Raw genomic sequence first — 23,117 nt, 5'->3', positions numbered from 1 at the left:
CGTACCCTCGACGTCGGTCTCTTGCTGTGGGTGGCCGGGCCTAGGTCAGGCGTGCTGGTGGGTGCCTGGGCCTGGGCCTGCTGCTGGGTTGGGCCTGGGATCAGGCTTGCCGCTGGAGCCCCCGTGGAGCTGGGCCTGGGATCAGGCTTGTCGCTGTAGCATACATGGAGGATCCGTTTTATTATTATTATTATTATTTTTTTTTTTTCAGGGATCGTATACGCGCCCTTCCTGCGTGTCTTGGTAGCCTCGGAGGAGTGTGTTGCTGGTGGGCCTGGATCGGCGTGTCGTAGGAGCCGGAGTGAAGAAGGAGGCGAGCGCTCGCGGGTCGTGTCCGATAGCGCCCGGCGTGCACTGCGGAGCTGGGTTGGCGCCGTGGGCGAGGAGGAGGAGGACTCGGCGGCCCTGGAAGACACCTCGTCGCCAGTTGTTAGGCCCGGAGGGGCCTGCGTAATAAAGACAGGCACGCCGAGCGTTTGGAGTACGTCTTCTTTATTTACCTTACAACTTCTTTCTGCCCGCAGGCACTCCCTCCCCCCAACGTCACGCGTCACGTGGCCGGACCACGTGACTCTGTCCATGTCTCTTAAAGAGACAACTCAGTGTAACACTACAAAGCATCTTTTTATGTAAAAAATCTCTTTCGATTCTGGAAACTCGCAGCCTTTTTCAAATCAGGCATAATCACCTAGACGGGCCCCCCACCCACCTGGCAAAGTCTTTACTAGTTGTGGTAGTCGATGATCTGAGGGTATCATAGTCACGGGTGGTGGCTGCCCGTAACCTCGTTGAATCTGTCAGGGTCCTTCAATGCTACCAGTCAGCCGATGTTTAAGGAAAGGCTGCGCCTAGTAGGTATCATGGTAACACGAGAAAAGACATTTATTTCAGACAACCTTCTGTAATGTCTCTACCACTATTTTGACAGTCCTGTGGGGAATTTGCTGTGGGGTTTCAGAGGATTCAAGCTGTTCTCTTTCTTTTTAATGTCTTTCTGTTTTGCTTACCAGGAGGCTTTGCATATTAGGCTGTGTGATCTTGAACCGCACATCTGCCACCGAAATCATCTTGCGGTTAAACATCCCTGATTGGACCGGATTCCAGCCAAGGTTCTTGTTAGAAGCAATTCGTCAATGATTTGTTGGGATAAAACTAGTTAAAGACGAACCCATTAGATTTAGACATCCTAGTGACAGACCTGCACTCTGTGTCGAACAGCCAAGAACTCTGGCCCTCATCTTTAAACCCCCTTCCTACTCCTCTCCACGTGGCGGGAAACGTGGTGGTCTACAGATTCCGTACTGTCCCTCACGCCCCACAGATGCAGCAGTGCAAGAGTGGTCATGATCAGATTATTCCTCCTTAAACCGGGCATGGGGACCATGGTGTATCAGTGGTGGCAGGGGAGGTTCCCTTCAGAATACACTATGCCCGTTAGGTTATCTGTTAATCCTTAAAGTGAGAAGATACATTTGGGTAGGTTTTGAAAGAAAATGCTGAACTCATATGAAACAATTGCCATCTATACTACATATAGGGCCTCATTACACGGTAGGCGGTAAGGGTTTACCGGTACCGGTATTTTACCGGTACCGGTAAATCCTTACCGCCTTACTACGAGGTCCCTTTGCGGGTTGGGGAATTTAACGCCTGCTTTTTGCAGGCCTTAAAAACCAACCCGCAAAGGGACCCAGGGAGCTAATTACGGTACCGCAATTTGCGGTACCGTAATTAGCGCCTTACCCATTCCCATTATGCCCTATGGGGCAAAAATGGGAATGGGGAAGGGCAATGGTGGAAGGGGGAATTACCCCCCGCCAACCTTGGAATGGGGCGGTAATTCCCCTTTCCACCAAGGCGGTGCCGGTATTTTACCGGCATGAACCATGGCGCTAATAGCGCCATGGTTCCCCGCCTACCGTGTAATGAGGCCCATAAACTTTAGAAAGTGTACACATTGAAAGGAAACTGCCCTGTAATTGTTTTTAAACACACAAGAGTGCGCCTACACCCTGCCCGCCTACCTCTTACAATCTCTTCTTATAGGTGGTTGTGCCTTTCATAACCCTCACCCACTACCCGGCTACCAATACTGCTGCCAGCTGCTTCACCACTCTTCCACCTTCACCCAGCCTCTGGTCACTACTCTTCCACCTTCACCCAGCCTCTGGTCACTACTCTTCCACCTTCACCCAGCCTCTGGTCACTACTCTTCCACCTTCACCCAGCCTCTGGTCACTACTCTTCCACCTTCACCCAGCCTCTGGTCACTACTCTTCCACCTTCACCCAGCCTCTGGTCACTACTCTTCCACCTTCACCCAGCCTTTGGTCACTACTCTTCCACCTTCACCCAGCCTCTGCTTATTAATGCTAAGATTCCACTTTTTGAAATTTCTTATTTTGACATTCTATATTTTGTTTTGCATTTTTTTCATTCGAATGTGTCTTCTATCATTTCCATTCCATACTTTTAATTAATTATCACAATGGACTCTTTCTGCTAGGTGATGAAACGGATTCAGCGCCTACAAACACGGACCCCTAGTAATCTATTAATGACCAAAGCAGAGAACACATTAAACTATTCCTGGCTTTCTTTTGCAAAAAGGTTGCAAACCAACTTTTCACAAAACTTTCTGAAAACCGGACCCCTATTGCTTACCCCAGTGGTCTGCCACCATTAGATCTCCAGATGTTTTAAATACAGCTCCCATCAACCATGGCAATCACATCCAGTGGTGAAGAATCATGGGAGTTGTAGTCCAAAACATCTGGAGAGCCACTGGTTGCAGTGCCCCCGACTTACACAGAAACTGACCAGGTGTGTTCCTGTTGGAAAGCAGTGCTCTACAGACCCAGTGCAGCTCAAAATCCTGCTCTTTCATAGTAATGACAGGCTGCAAGAAGACTGCAGTAGCATTTTATGAAGATCCTTCAAACTGAGGACTTCTTTCTCTTCTAAAAAGCCTGTTACACCAACAGTAATGTACCCCATTGGTTTGTTATGTGGCGCTGACGCCAGGAGGCCATGACAATGTTGACTCTACACTCCACCGAAACTCTTTAGCAAAGAACGCGTAGATTATTTACCAAGGCATGGGTGAGCATCTATAATAGGGCACTGGTATTTCAAGAAAAGCAATTTGCCCCAGAAATAAAATGCACGTGTTGTCTATGGAATCCATTGGAAGCCATTAACAACTAATTCCCTCTTGGAATACTGCATCTTCCCGCTGTGACGCCACAAACGGGGGATATGGCATTTCCTATGCCAGGTATTTTTTTATTGTCGGGTTGCTTTGGTGTGAGGGAATAGGGGACCTAATATTATGCTTTAAATGGTTTGATATGGTTCCCCCAAAACTCCCCCTCCTTACCCCCATGCAAAGTGACATATTGGGGTCATACACAACATACAATTATGGATTGGTACCTTTCAACAATGGTCTGCTTTCCTGTGACAAATCAACTTCTGGGGCACCAGTGGTCCAGGGATGAATATCTGTTCCTAAACAATCAGTCCCACACCTCTAATACCCCAGAAGGGATCCGAACATATTGGAAATACAAGCAAATTATAAATCTTCTTGTCCAACTTTGGTAACGTGGACGGAATGGCAGGCTTATCTCCGAAAGGTCATGGATCATTGGTTAGTTGCAACACAGCGAAAATACAATTATTACCCAATGATAAAAGACATTGGGCCTCATTACACGGTAGGAGGTAGCCATGGTGCTATTAGCCCCATGGGTACCCCCTTACCGCATACCGGGTCCGGGTTCTCAGAATGGGTACTTACCGGGTCATTCCAACCTTGGAGGACCCGGTAAGTCCCCATTCTGAGAACCATTCCCCATTCCCATTTGAGCCCCCATAGGGCTCAATGGGAATGGGAAAATAGCTAATAACGGTACCGCAATTTGCGGTACCGTAATTAGCTCTGAAGTCCCTTAGCGGGTCCCGTCCTTAACACCTGGTCAGACCAGGCATTAAGGAAGGGACCCGCTAAGGGACCTCGGAATATGGAGGTAAGGGATTACCGGCACCAGCACCCTTACCGGTGCCGATAATCCCTTACCTCCTACTGCGTAATGAGGCCCATTGTCCAGTCAAGGTTCTATGAAAATATCTACTTCATTATTATCACAACAGACACTTACAGCACACAACAAAATACAACCCACCCAGTAAAGGAATGCAGAGGACAGACAGTTTCAAAGAAGGAAAAGGGATGCACTCTGGATACCGACAGGAGGGTAAGTCTGTATAGTAAATAATCGCAATAGTTCAAGAATACTTGGTTTCAGTACTAAGGGAGCAATGGGTCAGAAAATGTCCTTAGGGGCCTTCGGAGAAGAAGCATGTTGACAAAACCACAATGCACCTTGTGCTGTAGGAGTTATTGGTGCTTGACAGGATCGAGTCGGTTTCAGGGTACTTTGCAGCTTCTGCAACAGAGTTCAAGATGGGAGACAGCTGCAGGTATCAGGCGGCAGGCAGTTCGGCGAGTGAGGCTGTACAGATGGCTGCAGGCTGGTCTACACAGTGGCTCAGCGTCAGGAATCCTTGTCTCAGTGCTGGTCTGCAATTCTGATGCACTGGTCAAGGAATCTCTGATGACGTTAGTGACTGCAGCGTAACGACAGTAAGTGCTGCAGTCAGTTGTAGCTCGAGATGCTCGAATGGCTCGAAAATGTCCTTTAGTGCGGACGTCAGTAGATGTTTGTCAACGCACTTCTCCTAGTTTTTCACTGGGCTTGTGTCCTCCTTTAAGGCGGAGGGCCCAAAGCTGAGCAGAGTGTTGCAGGCAGCTGCCCGGTCCTTGGTTTGGTTCAGAGACTCTCTGGCACTTCCGACCTAGGAAGCTTGCTGCAAAGCCTAGCAGGGTATGCTGTGTGCTGGCTGGGTACCGGTTCTGGAGCTGCTGTAGGGTCCTCTGGATTCAGTATCTCCCTCTGTTCCCTGGGAGATTTTTAGGGGAGGAATCTTGCTTCCCTCTTAGAGGTCCTGACCTTGCTCCACTGGCAGAAGATGTAAGGTAGACTGTACCATCAGCCAGGGTTCAATGCAGAATTCTTCTTGGTACTCCTTGCAAAGTCCTCAGATGATCTGCCCAAAAGAGGGGCTCAACCCTCTTTTATATCCAAATGGGCTACAGTGATTGTTGTAGGCTAAGCCAACCTTAATGAACCAATCCTGGGTCCCCACTAACAATCTCCTGTATGCATGAGGTCATATCCAGTGTGCTTTGCAACATAAAAGGTAAACGGGTGAACAGCTCATGTCCTTCTGCCGTCTCACCACAAAGCGACCTCATGCACAGATGTGTAGCTCTTCTTCCCTGCACTCTGCCATGAACTTACCGCAGAATACCTCTTCTCCTGAAAGGGCACTGTGGTTTGCAGATCTTCTACAATTTCTGATGACCACCTACTGGAGCCTGGAACTCCCACCCCGACAGTCTTGCACATCAACTGGAACACTGTTAAGCATGGTTTCAGGGATTCTCACTGGCTAGCCCGGGGTATGTAATGATCTCTGGTCAACAGAGCTCTCTGTGGTTCCTGATTAAAGCGGCAGGTCACCCTTGAAGCTGCAGCAAGACCAGACTTTCTTTCTCCGTCAATCCACATACTCGTACCTTCTGAATGTGGTCTACCTGCGGGGATGACTACTGTAACACGCTGTCCCAGACATGCCATTTCCCTGTCAATCGATATTAAAGGTGGGAGCTGGCATAAGGTTGGCACAGTGCATAAGAAAGGGTGTTGGGGGTTCTGTCTCCTTTGTTAGCCTCTGCAGCCAGGCCCCATGTGGGCCTGTTTGAATTAAGCTCTGATTAGTATGCGAAGCTGCCACCAGCAACAGAGCTAAACAAAGGAACAGGGTAGATCCATGGAGCCTTTGTTAGTTAATTAGGCTATCAATGTCAGGGGGGAGGTTTTGGCCCTCCCCCTTCTGAGATGACATGGTGTAATCCTGGCTGTCATATCCAGCTAAAAATGACAGGCGCTGTGTGCACCCAGAGTACACAGGTCTAGGTGTGTTTCGTGCAGTGGGCATACAAAAAATTGTGCAGATTAGCCCCACACATTTTTCAAAGGTTGATCTACCAACATTCAATTTTATTTAAAATTTCAAAAAAGCCCAGGTGAGCGTACACGCCCGGTGTGGATGGTTGAATTCCTCTCAATTCCACCTTTGAGTTACAAGTGAGATTGCAGAGAAATCGAGCTCCTTGCTCGTTATCCATCAGCTATCTCAGAATCCCTTGGTGGACTTTATCCTTGTAGTTGATAGCCATCCATCTATCATTGTGTGTGTGTTTGTTCAATGATTTGCAGTTAGTGATAAAATGTAGACATCCAATTCAAGAAAATGCATCAAAACATTTGTGTGCGTGACTGAAGTGGTGGCAAACTTTGTGTGCCCTCTCAAAATGGCAAGATCAGCCTCCTTTTTTCTGCCATGTTATTGGTTAAGTTTCACGTGGCCATTCACAATTGTCATGGTTCCATAATATACATAGTAGAGCAGTCCCTTCAAAGCCATAAGCTAACCTGTACTGCTTTAACCGGGGCCCCTCTCATGGTCACTCAAGATGTCAAGAAATCGCATTATGGCTCGTATGCCGCTTGTCACAATGGTCAATTCAGTCCAGAAGATTGTCATATGTAACAACTAGCAAACAGACAAGGCAACGATGTGCAGCTACACATTGACTGCTCCCAGGAAATCGCCACTGGGCAGCCTATTCTATACCTCTCTGTTACTCAAGGTGTGATATTGTGCATAGTCACCCAATTGAAAGGCATGACATAGCTATGTTGGGTTTTTGTGCAAGGCCGTGTGAACAGCGGTGCAATGCGCTATGTCTTCCTTAAGTACACTTCGACCCTGCCAGGCTGCCACGCATTACTGAATGAGTGTTTGGGTCCCCAGTGCCGGCTCTGGCATGGAATGGTGTATTCTACAATTGTGTGCAGACTTTGGTTTCTGATTGTTGGAAATGAACAAGGCGGCTCCATCAGCACTCTGCATAAAAGGTGCACTAACCCTGATGTGTTCATGTTGCAGGCTACCAGCTCACCTCGGCAGAGTGCTACGACCTGAGGAGCGGTCGGGTGGTGGCCGACCAGTACTGTCACTACTACCCTGAAAATGTGAAACCAAAACCAAAGCTTCAGGAGTGCAACATGGACCCCTGCCTCGCCAGGTCAGTCAGTCCAGTCAGGAGCAGCAGTCATGCCTCGAGTGAACGGAAACCGGGTCACATAATTTAAGTTTAAATATCATTAACGCAATCACTTCTTAAGATGGCCTCCCTCCCTTTAACCCTTCAATGGTCCCCTTTGTCTCGTCTTTCCTCCATCGCTTCTTTTCTGTGTGCGCAGATATTTTCTTCTGGGCATTGCCCAGACACAGATACACTCCCCTTCTGTTTCCACGATTTTTTTAAAATCTTTAATTACATATATGTTTCATGAAGCAGTGGACCCTTGTTAATGGAAACTGAACACTCTGGAGCACATTTTCATGGCGCTCATAATTTGGGGGCAGGGAGCCGTTACCCCCCTGTCAAATGTTGGACATTTGCACGGTGGAATGCAAATGTGCAGGGCAAAAGACGGCGTACACATGTACACGCCGCCTTTTGCGCTGCACATTTGCACTCCGCCGTGCAAAAGAGTCAACAATGCCTGCTATGCTCTCATGGTAGGCAGCATTTATTTGTAAATGCTGCCTGCCACACGAGCATGGTATGAAGCGTTTAATTGTAAACGGTGTCTACTATGTTGGCATGGTAGGCAGCGTTCACAATGGATTCCTATGGAGTCCGCCTGCTTTATGTTGGTAAATAAAGCCGGCGGGCTCCAAAGGGAACGCCAGAATTAGCACTGGCATGGTGGCATTTGTATGATGGAGTGGATGGGAGGAAGTGGAAACAGAAGTTGCGTTCTGCCCCTCCTCTCTGCCATACAAATGAATGAAAATATGCAAGGCTTTTATGCTTGTTGCTTATGTTACGCAACATCGAACATGAGCGCCTATATATCAGAGGTTTGGATGAAATAGGATGGCCTTCTTGGGCAAGTTCATGTTTACATTGGGCAAATTGGTGAGAAAGTGCATAAGCCCTGTAAGGAGGTAGAGCCTTAGAGTGAGGGATATCAGAGAGAAAACATAATATGGAGTGCTAAGATGGTTAACTGCTTCAACTCATGATTTGTGATTCAAGCTACGGAACAAACGAGTATTGTGTTCTCGCTGATATCTGGTGGCGCCAAGTTGCTTACCATGCTTCTTGCGTCACTTAATATGTATATTGGTAATCAAATAGTTTAGTGGCGAGGTTGACATGGTTACGAAAGTAGTGGTTGGATCGGTATTACCCAAATTGACCTTTTACAACTGACCTTTTGGCCTAATTGACCTAATTATAGAGGTCCTAATGGGCCTTCTGCACAATTGTCTATATTGTTTATATTATTTCAGCTATTTTATATATGTATTGGGTTGGTGTTTGATTATAAATAATATAAGGGGATTGGGTGGGGGTTGCCAGGGGTTTGCGGGGGGTTTCCCCCCACATATGTGTCCTAATTGACCTTTTTAAATTATACAACCGTTAGATCAACATGGTCCTGGAGGGAAGGAAAGTCATTCTTCGTGATTAATTTTATTCTGACATTTTTTATAAAGCCCCAACTTTCCCGCAGGCCTCAGAGTACTCACAAACAGTACAAACAGACAAACAGAAAGCCGGGGTGGGAGGAATACACTAAGATACTGTCTGGTCCATGGTTTGTAAGGGTTGAGTCGGGGAAGCCTCCATCGAACAGATGGCTTTTGAGGACTCTCCTGAATTGGGTGGACGACGGCAGTTGCCTGATAGAAATGGGGCGGTTGTTCAAGACCCTTGGTCCCCAGGCATTAAAGCTCAGGTCACCATATGTGTTTAATTTAAAACGTGGTTGTAGTAAACGGTCCTTGTCGTTGGAGCATAGGGTTCGTCTGTGTGGCAGTCTTTTAATACGTGACTGAAGATACCTAGATGCAGTGCCTGCAAGGCACTTGTATACCAGGCAGGATGCTTTAGACTAGACCCTTTGATGAATGGGGAACCAGTGCAGCTTCCTCCGGGCGTTGGATACATGGTCCCTGCATCCTATGCCACAAAATGCTCTGACTGCGCTGTTCTGGATTGTCTGCAGTTTCTTTATGTTGGCCATTGTAGTGCCAACCAGTAATCCGTTGCAGTAGTCAAGCTTCAAGTTAATGGTGGCTGTAGCTATTGGGGCTCTGTTAACCTCTGAAAGATAAGGTTGAATCTGCCACAGCAGATGATTTGTGTGTACGCGCAACTGGAACTTACATGGGAAATATGTTTGTCAAAGGTTAGGTTGTGGTCAAAGACGACTCCCAACGTCTTGACATGGCTACAGACCTGAAAAGTGGCTCCTCCAACTTGGAATGCTCTGTAGTGGGGTCTAGAGTCTTTAGTTTAGCCGCACTGCCTACAAGCAAGCTCTCCGTCTTCTTGTCATTTAGTGCCAAGAAGTTGTCTCTCATCAAGGTTTTAATGGCGTCAAAAACTCTGGTAACCAGCAAAGAGTCCACTTCATAAGAGCATGTAAGTTCGAGGACAATCTGGGTGTCGTCAGCATAATTTGCATATTTGACACCCAGACCATCCAGGAAATCAAAACAGGGCTTAGAGTAGATGTTATATCGCAGCAGGGATATGCTGGAATCTTGGGGCACAACACAACTAAGGCCAACCTCTTCTGACTTGAAGTCTCCATGAGCTACCATAGCTCTTCTGGGTCCCAAAAAGGATCTAAACCAATTTGCTGCTGGTTTAGAGCATCTGCCCACCTCAATGAGCCTGTCCACCAGCCTATCATGATCAACAAGATTGAATGCGGCCGATAGGTCCAACAGCAGTAACATAGCCACTTTGCCTTGATCAACAATTACGGTTAGCATGGATTTAACATTCACAAGTGCCGTTTCCATTCCATGATTTTTCCGAAAACCAGATTGTCCATTGGACAGGATGCCCCACTCCTCAACAAAAGTATCATATTGTATGCAGGCAACTTTATCAATGATACTGAGGTGGGAAGGGGACATTAGTTATGGAATGATAGTTTAAAGGTTCCTGTGGATCTAACCCTTCCTTTTTCAGTAGGGGGGATAATCCAAGCTTCCTTGATACATTCTGGAACTGTCCCTTCCTGAAAGGAACAGTGTATAAAAGTTGTAACTGAGGCAGCTATGCTTGGAAAATATTTTTTAAACATAGATGCAGGGACTATGTCACTCTTACAAGAGGTGAGTTTGAGGTTTTCGACAATTGATGACATTTCCTCAACTGTAACCTGCCGGAACGAGAAGGCATCTTCATCGCTTTTCTCATCACTGCTGACAGTCATAGCTTCTACACCAGATGCTACACTGGTCACATGACGATTATGGGGATTTGGCGGTATGGGCCCTTGGTGCTGTTTAACCTTTGGCACGACTCTGTTGTGCATTTTCTGACACCATGCGTCATTCACAAGTGGCTGAGGTTCCTGGGTTTTCCCCTTGAGCACTCCTAAAATGTTTAACAGCTCTCTGGTGCTAGATCTGGCTCCCAGAATGCGCTCCCCCAGTTTTGCTTTTTTTGCTCCCAGGATGACATCCTTGTTGTACTTGGCTGCCTCTTTGTAAAGGGCCAAGGTGTTTTTGTTAGGGCACTTCTGCCATCCTCTTTCAGCCGCTTGTTTGAGCTGTCTACCTGCCAGGACGTCGCGAGAGGACCACTGACTGGCAATAAGATGTATGTCTTTTTTTTCTGTCCTTTGTGTGTGAGGAGCCTATTTTGTTGGGTTCCCTTCCAGGTGGAGCTGAGCACCCTTTCCTTAATGATTGCTGACGGACAAGTCACGTTGCATGACTGTAACAACGGAGTTTCCTTGGCTCCCTCACTCCGTTTAAATTCAGGATACACCAAACTATGTTACTTATACTAGTGTCATGCAGCACCCTTGTCGTGGAGAAGAAAAAGAAGATCACACAATGCCTCTTATTCTCCAAATTGTAAGCTTTGAGCTTTTAATTGTACATGACGATCACATGGGGGGGCACGCCTTGATTTCATGTACAATTAAAAGCTCAAAGCTTACAATTTGGAGAATAAGAGGCATTGTGTAATCTTTTTCTTCTCCACGACAAGGGCGCTGCATGACACTAGTATAAGTAACATAGTTTGGTGTATCTCTTTTTTCGTGGCTGGATTTTAGTGGTGCTAAGTTATCAAAGGCAAGATTTAGAATATTGTGTAATTGAGCAGTGTAAGAATCCAGTGAGCCATTTTCTTCAATCGCCAAAAGTTGGGGCTAGGTAATAGATGGAAAAGCCTCATGGGAGACATTACGAATATATATGCGCAGGATAGGTTTTACACGTGCGCATGCTCGTTTCGTGACAGAACCTGGTGCAAGAAGCGAGAAGGAGATAAAGTGGTGGTCAGACCAACAACAGGCTTCGACTTCTGTAAGTGAGATGATTTGATTTCTGGACAATATCCAGTTTAGTGTATTGCAACCGTGATGAGAAGAGACGGTGACACATTGTTTGAAACCAACACTCTCCAAAAGGTTCAGCAAAATGCCGGCCTCCAAGTCAGTGGAATTGTTGGCCCACAGGTTCAAATCTCGTGCTACTATAAATGGGGTCTGCGGTTTTATGTGGGGGCCCAGGAATGCCAAAACCGGGTCCCGGAAATCTGGCAAAGTGGTTGGGGACGGTAGAGGATAAGGAGACTGAGAGTAGTGGTAGGGCTAAAGTAAAGGTAGCCTAATAGGCCCTCGCAAGCATTCAGTGTCGGTATACTAGATATAAAGAAGTTAAGATTGTCTTTAAAAATGATGGCTAGACCCTCGCCCTTTTGTCCAATACGGTCCGCATGCAGGGCTCTGTAACCCATAGGAGTGGCTGGCTGTAGAGAGTGTAAGTTGGCCTCACAGAGCCAGGTCTCAGTCAGAAGCATTATATCCACATCAGCCGACAGTATATAATCTGCTACCACAGTAGCATGACCGGCTAAGGAACAGGTGTTTAATACACTGTTTTCACTTTTCAGTGATGTGCTTGTACTGGGATAACAATTCAAAACCTCAGAAATGTTTAGATCATTGTCGGCGTCCTCCGCCGACTCTGTTATAACGGGCTCACTCAGACCCATCATTGATCGAGGAGATTCCCCCATGAGTGCGAGGAGTCTATCGAGCGGTCGGGTATTTTAGCTTGCAGCCTAATTTGCTGGGTTAGCTGAATGCGCCTGATGAGATCATTGCGTGACATTATTGCCTGGATTTCTGGTATAAATAATTTGTGCAGGATTGTAAAAATGTAGGGAGATAACACCCACCTGGGCTAAGAACGCAGCGTACGACCTCCTTCCCTCCCTTGCATGAAACGGCACAAACCGGCCCGTTCGCACCAGGTGTACCAAATTTAGCCTGCAGAGAACTACAGGAAGTATGGGAACTGTAGTTCATTAACTTCCTGCCATGCATGCAGAAACAAGCGTTTCTGTTTCTATTTGCACGGAAATTAAAATCTACACATGCAGATGGAAATTCACAGGGGGCAACAAGCAAAGGTGTGGAGATAAAAAGCAGGCAATGATAAAAATGATAAAAACGCAGCAAGTCAATAAGTAAAACAGTAAGTTAAAAGAGTACAACGTGAGAGGCAGAGAAACAAGGTGGCAAGCTATCAACAGGCATATGGAGGTAGGTCAATTTAAAGGCACAAACCGACCCGATCGCGCCTGCCTACCAAATTTAGCCTGCAGAGAACTACAGAAAGTATGGGAACTGTAGTTCCTTAACTTCCTGCCGTGCGTGCAGAAACAAGCGCTTCTGTTTTGCACGGAAAAAGCCTCAAATTGTGAGACTTAAACGTCAACAGTGGTCCATTTTAATTAATCACTGAAACCTAGAATGTCAAGGAATAAAGTACATAAAAATATATCGTGGGACTATCTTGCATAGAGAGGACAGCACTCTAGGGTGATCAAAATACATAAGGTAATTTATCTACTCAAATCCAGGAAATGCATCCACTCTTTTCTCTTCTATAAAAATATGAACATCAATAAACCCCACTTACCAGGAATTCCAGTGCCTGTGTGTCACGAATCAACTTCCGGGGCACCAGTGGTCCAGGGATGAATATCGGTTTCTAAACGATCAATCAACCCCACACCTCTAATACACTAGAAGGGATCCGAACAGATTGGAAACACAAGCAAATTATAGACCTCCTTGTCCAATTTTGGTAATGTGGATGGAACGGCAGGCTTATCTCTGCAAGGTCGTGGATCGTTGGTTAGTTGCAACACAGCGAAAATACAATTATTACCCAATGATAAAAGGGACTGTCTGGTCAAGGTTGTATAAAAATGTCTACTTTATTATTATTCAACAGACAGTTCTAGCACACTACAAAATACAACCCACCTGGTAAAGGAATGCAGAGGACAGACAGTTTCAAGAAGGAAAAGGGATGCACTCAGGATTCTGACAGGAGGGTAGTTGGTAAAGTAATTAATCGCAATAGTTCAAGGATAGTTGGCTTCAGCACAAAGGGAGCAATGGGTCATAACATGTCACTAGGGGCCTTCGGAGAAGGACCAGGGGGACAGTACCAAAAAGTACCTTGTGCTTGTCGAAGTTCTTGGTGCTTGACAGGGTTGAGTCCGTTTCAGAGCACTTTGCAACTCCTGCAACAGAGTTCAAGTCAGGAGACAGGTGCGGGTATCTGGCGGCAGGCAGTTCATCGTGCAAGGCTGGATGGATAACTGAAGGCTGGTCTACACGGCAGCTCTGGGTCAGGAATTGTTGTCTCAGTACTAGATGGCAGGTCTGCAGCATGACAGTAATCAGTGGTGCAGTCGGTTGCAGCCTGAGGGGCTCAACTGGCTCAAAAATGTCACTTAAGGCGGGCGCTGGTTGATGCTTGTCGATGCACTCCTCCTAGCTTCTTCACTGGGCTTATGTCGTCCTTTAAGGTGGACAGCCCAAAACTGAGTAGAGTGTTGCAGGCACCAGCCTTGCCTTGGTTTGGTTCAGAGACTCTCTGGCACTTCCCACCTAGGAAGCTTGCTTGCAGAGCCTAACAGGGCATGCTGTGTGCTGGCTTGGTATCGGTTCTGGAGCTGCTGGAGGGTTCTCTGTTCCCTGGGAGAGGGATCTTGCTTCCCTCTCTGGAAATCCTGGCCTTCCTTCACTTGTGGAAGCTGTAAGGCAGACTGTACCTTCAGCCAGGGTCCTATGCTGAGTTCTTCTTGTCACTCCTTGCAAAGTCTTCAGATGATCGGCCCAAAAGCTTGACCCTCTTTTAAAGCCGAATGGGCCACAGTGATTGGTGTAGGCTATGCCTACCTTAATGAACCAATGCTGGGTCCCCACCAACAATCTCCTGTATGCACAAGTTCATAACCAAAGTGCTTTGCAACAGAAAAGGTAAAGGGTTGAAAACATGTAATACTTAAGTCCCACCCATCTTCCTTTCTGCTGTTGATCAAAGGATCTCTCTGGTTTATTGAGCTCTCTGTGGTTACTGATTAAAGCGGGAGGTCTCCCTTGAAGCTCTGGCGAGAACAGACTTTGTCTCCATCAAATCACATACTCCTACCCTTTGAATGTGTTCCCTCTGCAGGGGTTGCGTGCTGTAAACACATGTACCAGACAAGACAGCTCACTGTCACTGGTGCTTTAGGGTGGGAGCTGGCTTCAGGTTGACACAGTGCATATGAAAGAGGTGTTGGGGTTTCCTGTCTCCTTTGTTTTAGCCTCTGCAGCAAGGCCCCATTTGTATACTCTATTGCTATGCTAATTATGTAAATTGCTGCCACCAGCTGCAGAGGGTAGACAAACAGACAGGGCATTAAGAAAGTTTTGTCCCTCCCCCTTCTGAGATGCATTGTGTACTCCATCTGTCTGATCCCAACTAAATATGACAGGGAGGACTGTGTCTGTAGGCCGTGTTCAACCAGAGTACACAGGTCTATGTGTATGTCATGCAGTGAGCATAGGAAAATGTGTGCGGATTTGCCCCACACACATTTTCGAGAGATTGATCTACCTTCAATCAATTTCATATACAATAAAAAAAAAACAGGTGAGCGCACACCCACCCTGTGGATGGACGAATTCCTCACACTGTGCACATTAGAGTCTGATCATGAGGCACTGTCCAAGTCATGTGCTCGCATGTATTTTAATGTGCACACTTGGACATTGTCGTGCCTGGAGGTTGTAGGGGATGCCTTAAAATGTTACCTGACAATTCTGACCTCCACACCTCAAGCCCAGTAACTATGGTGGTGATTGGTGTAGTAAAAAAGCTCCATAACATGACCTAATGTAACATAACATAGCACTGAGCGACCATTCTCGTGGCGTCACACCATGGAATGATCGTTTGGCACCACTGCCATAGGAGCAATGAAGGTTCTCAGCATGGAGGCAGCACTGAAGTGGCAATAACAAATACATGGCAAGTGATCTCAGTGCTTTTCTTGCAATAGAAGAGGTGGGTCCTACATATGTGGACGAAGCCAACTGATAGTCTGACAGCCTTTCTCTGGTCAGCATAGACATTGTGTGTGCTTTCCTCACAGGAGATCAGCATTAGACTTCATGTATAGGATGCAATGTCAATTGCAAATACTCAAAATGGAACATAAAACAGCAAACATTAGAATAATCCTGATATTTGTGCGGTAGCATGCAATGTTATTATTGCAACATCTCTTGCCCCCCTGCCCCCCATCATTCCAGCTTCTGCCCTTGTTTCAGCACTGAGATCACCACTTTGCAGCTTGTCTGTTGAGTTCTGGATATGGGATCGATTCCTGTTTGTGGTGTTGATGGGTCTCTCAGCAGCGTGTGTCCTGATCGATCACTGGGTTCTCCTGAGCATCGTTATATTGGATGGGCATACGTGTGAGAATCCTTGGGTTATTCCGGTCATTTCGAGCTTGCCGTCAACAGCTGGTTGTCGTGGGTTTAGAGAGTTCGGGCTATGCCTCTATGCGATTTGCAGTGCCCTACGGGTTGATCTTGTCAGCCATGCCTTTCAATCTATATTTGGAGCTTCTGATGGATATGGCTGGTGGTTGGGGCGTCTGTATGTACCAGTACACTGATGATACTGAGCTGTACCTGCAAATCACATGCAGTTGGGATGTCCATCGTCTCTATGACTGCCTTCAGGGGAACGAGAGTTGGATATATTCACATTTGTTTAAGCTTAACAAAGATTGAATTTGTTTTGCTTTCCCACAAAGCACCCAAGAATTCAATTTTTTCCTGGCTTTTTGAGACCGCAATCCCAGCAGTACCTTAGTTTTTGTTTCTTCTGTGAAATCTTTTGTTTTCTCACTTTATTCTTTTCTTTGGTTTGCCCGTTACTTTGACGCTAAAGTGAAAACTGTTCTTTTCTATCTTCATTATCCTGACTCTATCAAACCTTCTGTTTCTTCGGTTCATTTTTATTTGTCACTTCAAGCCACCATTATTTCACGTATTGACATTGGGTGCGGCGTTTTGTCTAGGCTTCCCTTATCCACTTTCCATCCCCTGAAGACAATTTTTCACGCTGCGTCTAGGTTGGTTTACGGGTCCATAAATGTCAATCCCATAGCCCTACCCAAGCTCACCAGCATTGTCTCCTGCTAGGAGACAGAGTTCAGGTCCAGGTGGCTTCCTAGGCCCCTAATTCCACGAATATCCAGTCCTGCAGTCCCTTGGCTCGGGTGATCTCTGGTGACTCTAGGGGCCTTGGAAGCCAGGTGATTTTACAGACAGAGTTCCCTATATTTCGGTGGGCGACGACCTCAAAACATTCATTTTCTGAGAGTTCTGTGATCTTCTGGAACTCTTGTCTCACATGGCTACGCCAGGTCCAAAATCGGTTTCAGTTTAGAAAATATTAGAAGACTTGGTTATAGGAGAGATGTTTTGACACTTGAAGGGTTTCGCATTTCTTAGTGAACCTTTTGGATATCCTTCTGTATAATATTTCTGATTGTGATTTGGCGTATATTCTTCTTGACGTTTTGTGCTGTGTTTTTTTGAGTTTTCTGTTCATGTAATGTGTATGCCTCTTTTACTTGTACAACGCTCTGATACACTTGGGTGCCTGGTTCAAGTTAAAGAAATAATACATAGGTGTAGGCGAAATAACCTCGAAGTGGAAAGTGCTTACGCCATTACCCATCTCTAGAGTATTTTTAGTGTCTGCTGTGTTACATCGCTTCCCTGCAGAGAGATTCTTCACATACTCCAAGAGCAGGTTTTACGCAATGCTACACTTTCAGGAATTGAACGACCATGTCGTTGCTGTCAGAATTTGACACAAACATCTTTTCCACAGACGGGCCCCAAACATTGCTAGCCTGCAGTCACGAATGTGGCATTTCACCCTTACCTCAGAACACACCCACTTGCGTTCCGTGCTTCCTTGCTTGTTAACCTTACTTAGCACAAGCACTTAACCTGCTGCTAAATGGAAGAGGCTGGCTCAGGTACCGCGCGCCCCCCATAAAGCTAATTAAAATGCAGTTCTTTGGTGAAAGCATACCTGCCTACATTTGAAAATGAAAATTCCTGAGATGTATGCCCCGCCCACAGCCACATAAGACTCCGCCCATTTGCACACGGCCCCGCCCACACGCCCCGCCCACCTGTCAAAAAGGTAAACTTCAGTTTGCTTACTATAGCATGGAAAATAATTAATTCAATGCTATAGTAAGCAAAATGAAGGCAAAGGCGGCGCCGCCGAAATAATAGTGCTTTCAATCCATGTCATTGGATTGAAAGCACTATTATTGCTGCGGCGGCGCCCTCAGTGTGCTTACTATAGCATTGACTGAATTATTTTCAGTGCTATGGTAAGCAAAATGAACGTGACACCGTCGCCGTAATAATAGTGCTTTCAATCCAGTGATATGGATTGAAAGCACTCTTATTATAGTGGTGCAGGCAGTGGGCACGAACATTTCGCGCCGTTTCCGGGTCCGTCATATTCTCCACCTGATTGGCTGCCGCTGGTAGCCAATCAGGTGGAGAATATGACGGGACCCGGAAAGAATCTCAAAATTCCTGAGATTCAAGGAACTTTTCCAGAGACCCGGAGAAATGCTTGAAATTCCGGAGTCTCCGGAAAATCCCAGAGGTTAGGCAGGTATGGGTGAAAGCAAGACTTCACTGGGTAGTAACCTCAACAACAACAAAAAATGGCACGTCGATTGGCTCTGCTTGGACGGCTTGTTTTAATGTTAGGCGTCCATAACATGTGCTTGACTGAGCTGCACGTCTGGAAAACCCCAATCCCAATTTGTCTATTTTGTCATAAAAAGTTCTTTGTATAGCACAAATTAAGCAGGCAAGTCAATGTGACCCTGCCATAGTGGTCTGAGGTGCCACACGCTACATCTGGAATCTGGTTGGCCACCCCAGGTGCCACCCCATTATCCTAAACTATGGAATTTAAGACCCTGTAATGTTAGCAATAAAACTTTAAACACAGGAATGTAAGACATTAATGTTAGTAATTAAAGTACATATGGGTAGTGTAGACAAATAGTAAATTAGTAAATTAATGCTATTCAGACTTGTGTGTGTGTGGACACGCCACTGGTCACCCTGCATGTTCTGGACTTCAACTCCCATCAAGCCTAGAGAGCAGATTCAGAAATGCAGAATCATAGGATTTGTAGCCCAAATCATCTAGAGGGCCACATAAGGATTAATTAGGTTCACATTAAGCAGTGCTGCCCATTTGGTAGATCCCCTGCTGTGTAGGTCAGAGCCGGTGGAACAAGTCCTCACACCGTGTGAGTGCCCAGGGCGCTGACATAGCTTTCAACCTGCTGAGTCTCCAAGGAGGGCAAAGTCAAATGTGTTGATGGGCAAGGACGTTGAATTCAATATCAATGAACTCAATATTCAATATCAATGAATATCACTGATCAGGCTCTGGCCTGGCTGACCTCTTTTCTCTCTGATCGACCCTTCCAGGTCCAACTGGGGTCCTTCCTATCATCTATCTTCCTCTCTACCTGTGGTGTTCCCCAGGGGTCTAACCTCTCGCCCTGGCTTTTCAACCAATACCTGGCAACTCTCACCCAATGCATTGCCATTTTCTGCTCAAACTTCCATTGCTACGCTGACGACACTCAACTCATTTTCAGGCTGCCCTCGGCCTCTCCCTCTCTTATCTCTGATTGCCTAACTGCCATTCTCTGGTTCTCTCTAGGTTGGACTATTGTAACAGCCTCTTTCTAAATCTACTTGCCTCTACTCTCCGCCCTCTGCAACTAATCCAGAACAGGACTACAAGACCGGTCCTTGGCCTCAAGCCCTGGGATCATATCTCTCCAGCTCTGAAATCTCTCCATTGGCTCCCAGTGGATGCAAGGAATAAATTCAAAACCCTCTGCATTGTCCACACGGCTTTCTGGGGCCTGTGTCCAAAATACCTTCAGCTATCCCTCCGCAAATGTCTTCCCTCTCGAGCTCTTCGCTCCTCTACCTCTAACTCCCTCAGGGTCAGTCATTTTTCAAAGAAACAAGTAGGGGGTAGATATCTGTCTTCAGCTGGGGCCTCCCTCTGGAACAGCCTCCCTGCCACTCTAAAACTTGAGGAGAACCATCTCCGGTTCCGGGAGCACCTCAAGACCTTCCTCTTTACTTCTGCCTTTGCTCCCCCTCACCCCTGCTGATATGCTCTCTCTTGGCACGGTGCACTTGGCCACCCTCTGTCCCCTGGGCCCAGGTACCTGCTCAACCTGCCACTCTCCTGCACTGCCTCGTGGCCACCCCTTGTACTGGGGACTGTATCTGTACCCTTACAGTCCCCCAACCCCCTAATTGTTCTTCTTTTTCTGCACTTTTCAGACTCACCCAGTCTGCTTCCGTAAACACAGCACTTGCCACTTTCTGGCTGCACTACCACTGTTTATTGCCTCCATTAACTATTTATTTTTATTTATTACTATTTATCTGTTCTCTGCTCTGCACTTTCCACTCTCCCCCTTCCTTTCACTGTTCCCCTTTCCCATGCACTTGCATGTTCTCAATGTCACTGGGCCTAGTAAGATCGTTGTTGTGTTTTCCCTTGTTCCCCTCCCTTGCCTTGTCGGACTCTGAAACACTTGTGTACGAGCGCGATACAAATAAAATATCACATCATAATAGAATGGACCTTTGTTTCGCGGTTGACTCTGGTTTGTAGCAAAAAGGCAGTGCTTAATTTGTAAATAAATCAGTGCCAGGTCCCAAATATTTTCTAGCACGCCTGTGCCACATTGGGACAGCAGCATGAACCCCACTGCTACCCCCACGCACTGCTGCTCCCCACCCTGTCATCATAGTTGGGGTTGCAGCTGCAGCTCTCACCAGTTCATTGAGGGTGATGCCTGCCAAATAAGTAGTTACGCCTTAATATAAGACACCAAATGCTTTACTGCTTCTCTAAACCTATTATCCTCATCGTCATTTTCCTTTGATTTTATAGGTGAGAAATGATACCTTTTGACTGGCTAGCTGCAGAAAATAAAGTGAAAGTGCTTCCTATTTCTAGTAACGTGGTGGGCAAATGCAGAGGAAATCACCATTAAACGGTGCTGCTGGCCAGCCAAACACCTCAGTAAGATCTTCTCTATAGAGCGGCACTTAGCACAGGCACTCCTCTATGGCAGGAGCTTTTTCCCCGGCCTTGCCCATCTTGTGGCGCTGCTGGCTGATGGATGTCATGTTCCCTCTGTGCCAGGTGCCCCTCTGCCCCCTAATGTCACCGACCCGTCATTTGCCACTATATGTTTAACACATAGTGAGTGGGAGGCCTGGCACATGCCTATCTTTTAGTGCCCCCCATGCTGGCTCCATACCAGAAGGAACACGTGAAGTGCCCGGCTTAACAAGGCCCTGCATGTGACCCCTCCCGGCTCCCCACCCACTGCAGTGGTGCAGGAAAGCCAGCCCTATACAGGCAAATATGCTTGTCCGCTTGCCTTCTAAACTAGTGAGCTGCACTGGTACTGCGGTTGCCTGGCTGCTTCATGCATGAAAAGCCTAAGCCACCGCGACTGCTGCCGGAGTGGGGCCAGTCATTGCAGTAGAAAAGCGTGATTAAAGGTTAGTGCTGGGGTGAGCAGCATGAGCACCCGCTCTTGCCCCCTTCCGGTCCATTGTTATTCATGGAACGGGATAACTAGCACAGCAGCACGGGTATAGCTTACACTAGTGTTGCTTGTTGCGTGATTAACACTGGTTGGCAGTTAGAAAAAGTTGCCAAAACACCACAGCATAATTGAAATGAGTGAAATATTAAGTGAGGGTGATCTGAAATAAGTCCTGGGCTCAGCCCTGGCAAACACCCTGGCAAATCAAGCACTGTTAAAGGTGATCCTATTAACGTCTATAAAAGGCATTGAGCTTCTTGGCGGGAGAAATACATTCTAGGCGGTTGAGACCCTCAAAATGAAGCAAATAAAGATGAGTTGACCAGTATGTACTAGCAAGTTTATTTTCCTGGTTGGAAAAAAGACTCTGGTGGAAGAAAAGCTTTCAGAGTCACTTGTGAGGATGTTCCTGCTGGAACAATGAGTTAGATCGTAAATATTGTATTCTCTGGGATTGTGTGTTGAATACAAATAGAACTGTGAAAGCCTTAAGCAGAACCCCTCCCTCTGACAGGGTAAAGCAGTGTAGAGTGGTTCAAGGCAAAGCTTTGCACTAGGAAAACAGGATGACTTTTGTAAACCGAAACGAAACATGTCACTCTTCCTTGGTTTATTATTTTTCCATTTTATTTCATAAATCCACGATATAAACAGCCTACGTGCATTTTGTGCACTTATGGCATGTCATTGAGATTGTAATTTCAAAGCTTGTGCTTTGAGCTGTGTAGTTCTGGGCGTAATGGCTTGTAGTGCCCTACATCGACAGGTTTTTTCGAACTAATTATTTTAGAAGAAATTACTACGAAAAAACGAATGGAAAATGTTTTTTAAATGTTTTGAGGGGTCCTTCCCCCAAGCCCTCCTTCCGAATCCTATTCTCCCTACCTAAGCCCTCTCCCAATCATTTTAACCTCTTAGCCCCATATATTTCAATGGTTTTTTTTCGAAGTAATTATTTCATTAAAAATTACTTAAAAAAACATCTGTCAATGAAGGAACGCGATACTGTCAAATCACAGTCTTGATGACGGGCCAGAAAAGCACAAAACACAGATTGGCAGTTTTTTCCATGGATTTATGAAATGAAATGGACAGATAAAGAACCAAGAAAGTTTGACATGTTTAGGCTTACAAAAGTAATCAGGTGTACCATATGGACGCTGTTTCCCAGAGCCAAACCTTGCCTGCATCCACTCTACCAAACATCCTGCTGGACTCTGGCCACTTACTGGAGTATTAAGTAACCTACGTAAGAACAAACAGGTAACCCCGGTGGGTAGCAGTATCTAAATGCAGAGCTTTGAAGCCACACGATTCGGTATCAGGGAATAATATCGCCATATATATGGTCACCGTAAATAATATTGCCGGGAAAATGTCGTGGCGATATTATTTGGGTGACCATATATATGGGGGCAGGGGCAAAAAAAAATTTAAAAAAAAAGTCAAAAAATAAAGTTTGGGGGTTGCGGGGGTGTCCCCCGCATGTTCCATGCAATAATGTCGCCACAAAAAACGGCAATTTTTAGGCGATATTTTTGCATGGCAAGATTTTTGTGGCAATCTACTGAAAAATTGTCCAGAGGTTGTTTTATTTTTAAAGGTATCAAAAATGTATTTATTAAGATACATTATTTTCAAAAATGAATTAATCATTAATTAATACACACACATTAAATTACATTAACATTGCAAAGGAGCACAAAACACCAGGTGATAAAAACCTAACACAACCATCATTCGCCAACAGTCGATCCATCATTTACAACTCAAAACAATCAACCTCATTCACTCACACTAAAAACTTTTATTTGACTAAACTTTTTAGTACAATCAATATGTGGTAGCACATGAATTAGCCCCA

General features: G+C 46.1%; 1 protein-coding gene across 1 annotated transcript in view; it reads left to right on the top strand.

Annotated features, from left to right (window-relative positions):
• ADAMTSL1 (ADAMTS like 1) overlaps positions 1–23,117 on the top strand; it is a 941,617-nt gene that overhangs the window by 390,095 nt on the left and 528,405 nt on the right. The window contains exon 9 of the mRNA XM_069625973.1: positions 7,081–7,219. Within this exon, the coding sequence (XP_069482074.1) occupies positions 7,081–7,219 (139 nt within the window). The remainder of the gene's footprint in view (positions 1–7,080; positions 7,220–23,117) is intronic.

This window comes from Ambystoma mexicanum, chromosome 6p (genome assembly GCF_040938575.1).
Source record: "Ambystoma mexicanum isolate Mex_15411 chromosome 6p, UKY_AmexF1_1, whole genome shotgun sequence".
NCBI lineage: Eukaryota > Metazoa > Chordata > Amphibia > Caudata > Ambystomatidae > Ambystoma > Ambystoma mexicanum.
The sequence above is the reverse complement of the archived record's forward strand: the minus strand, read 5'-3'. Positions and strand labels throughout refer to the sequence as shown.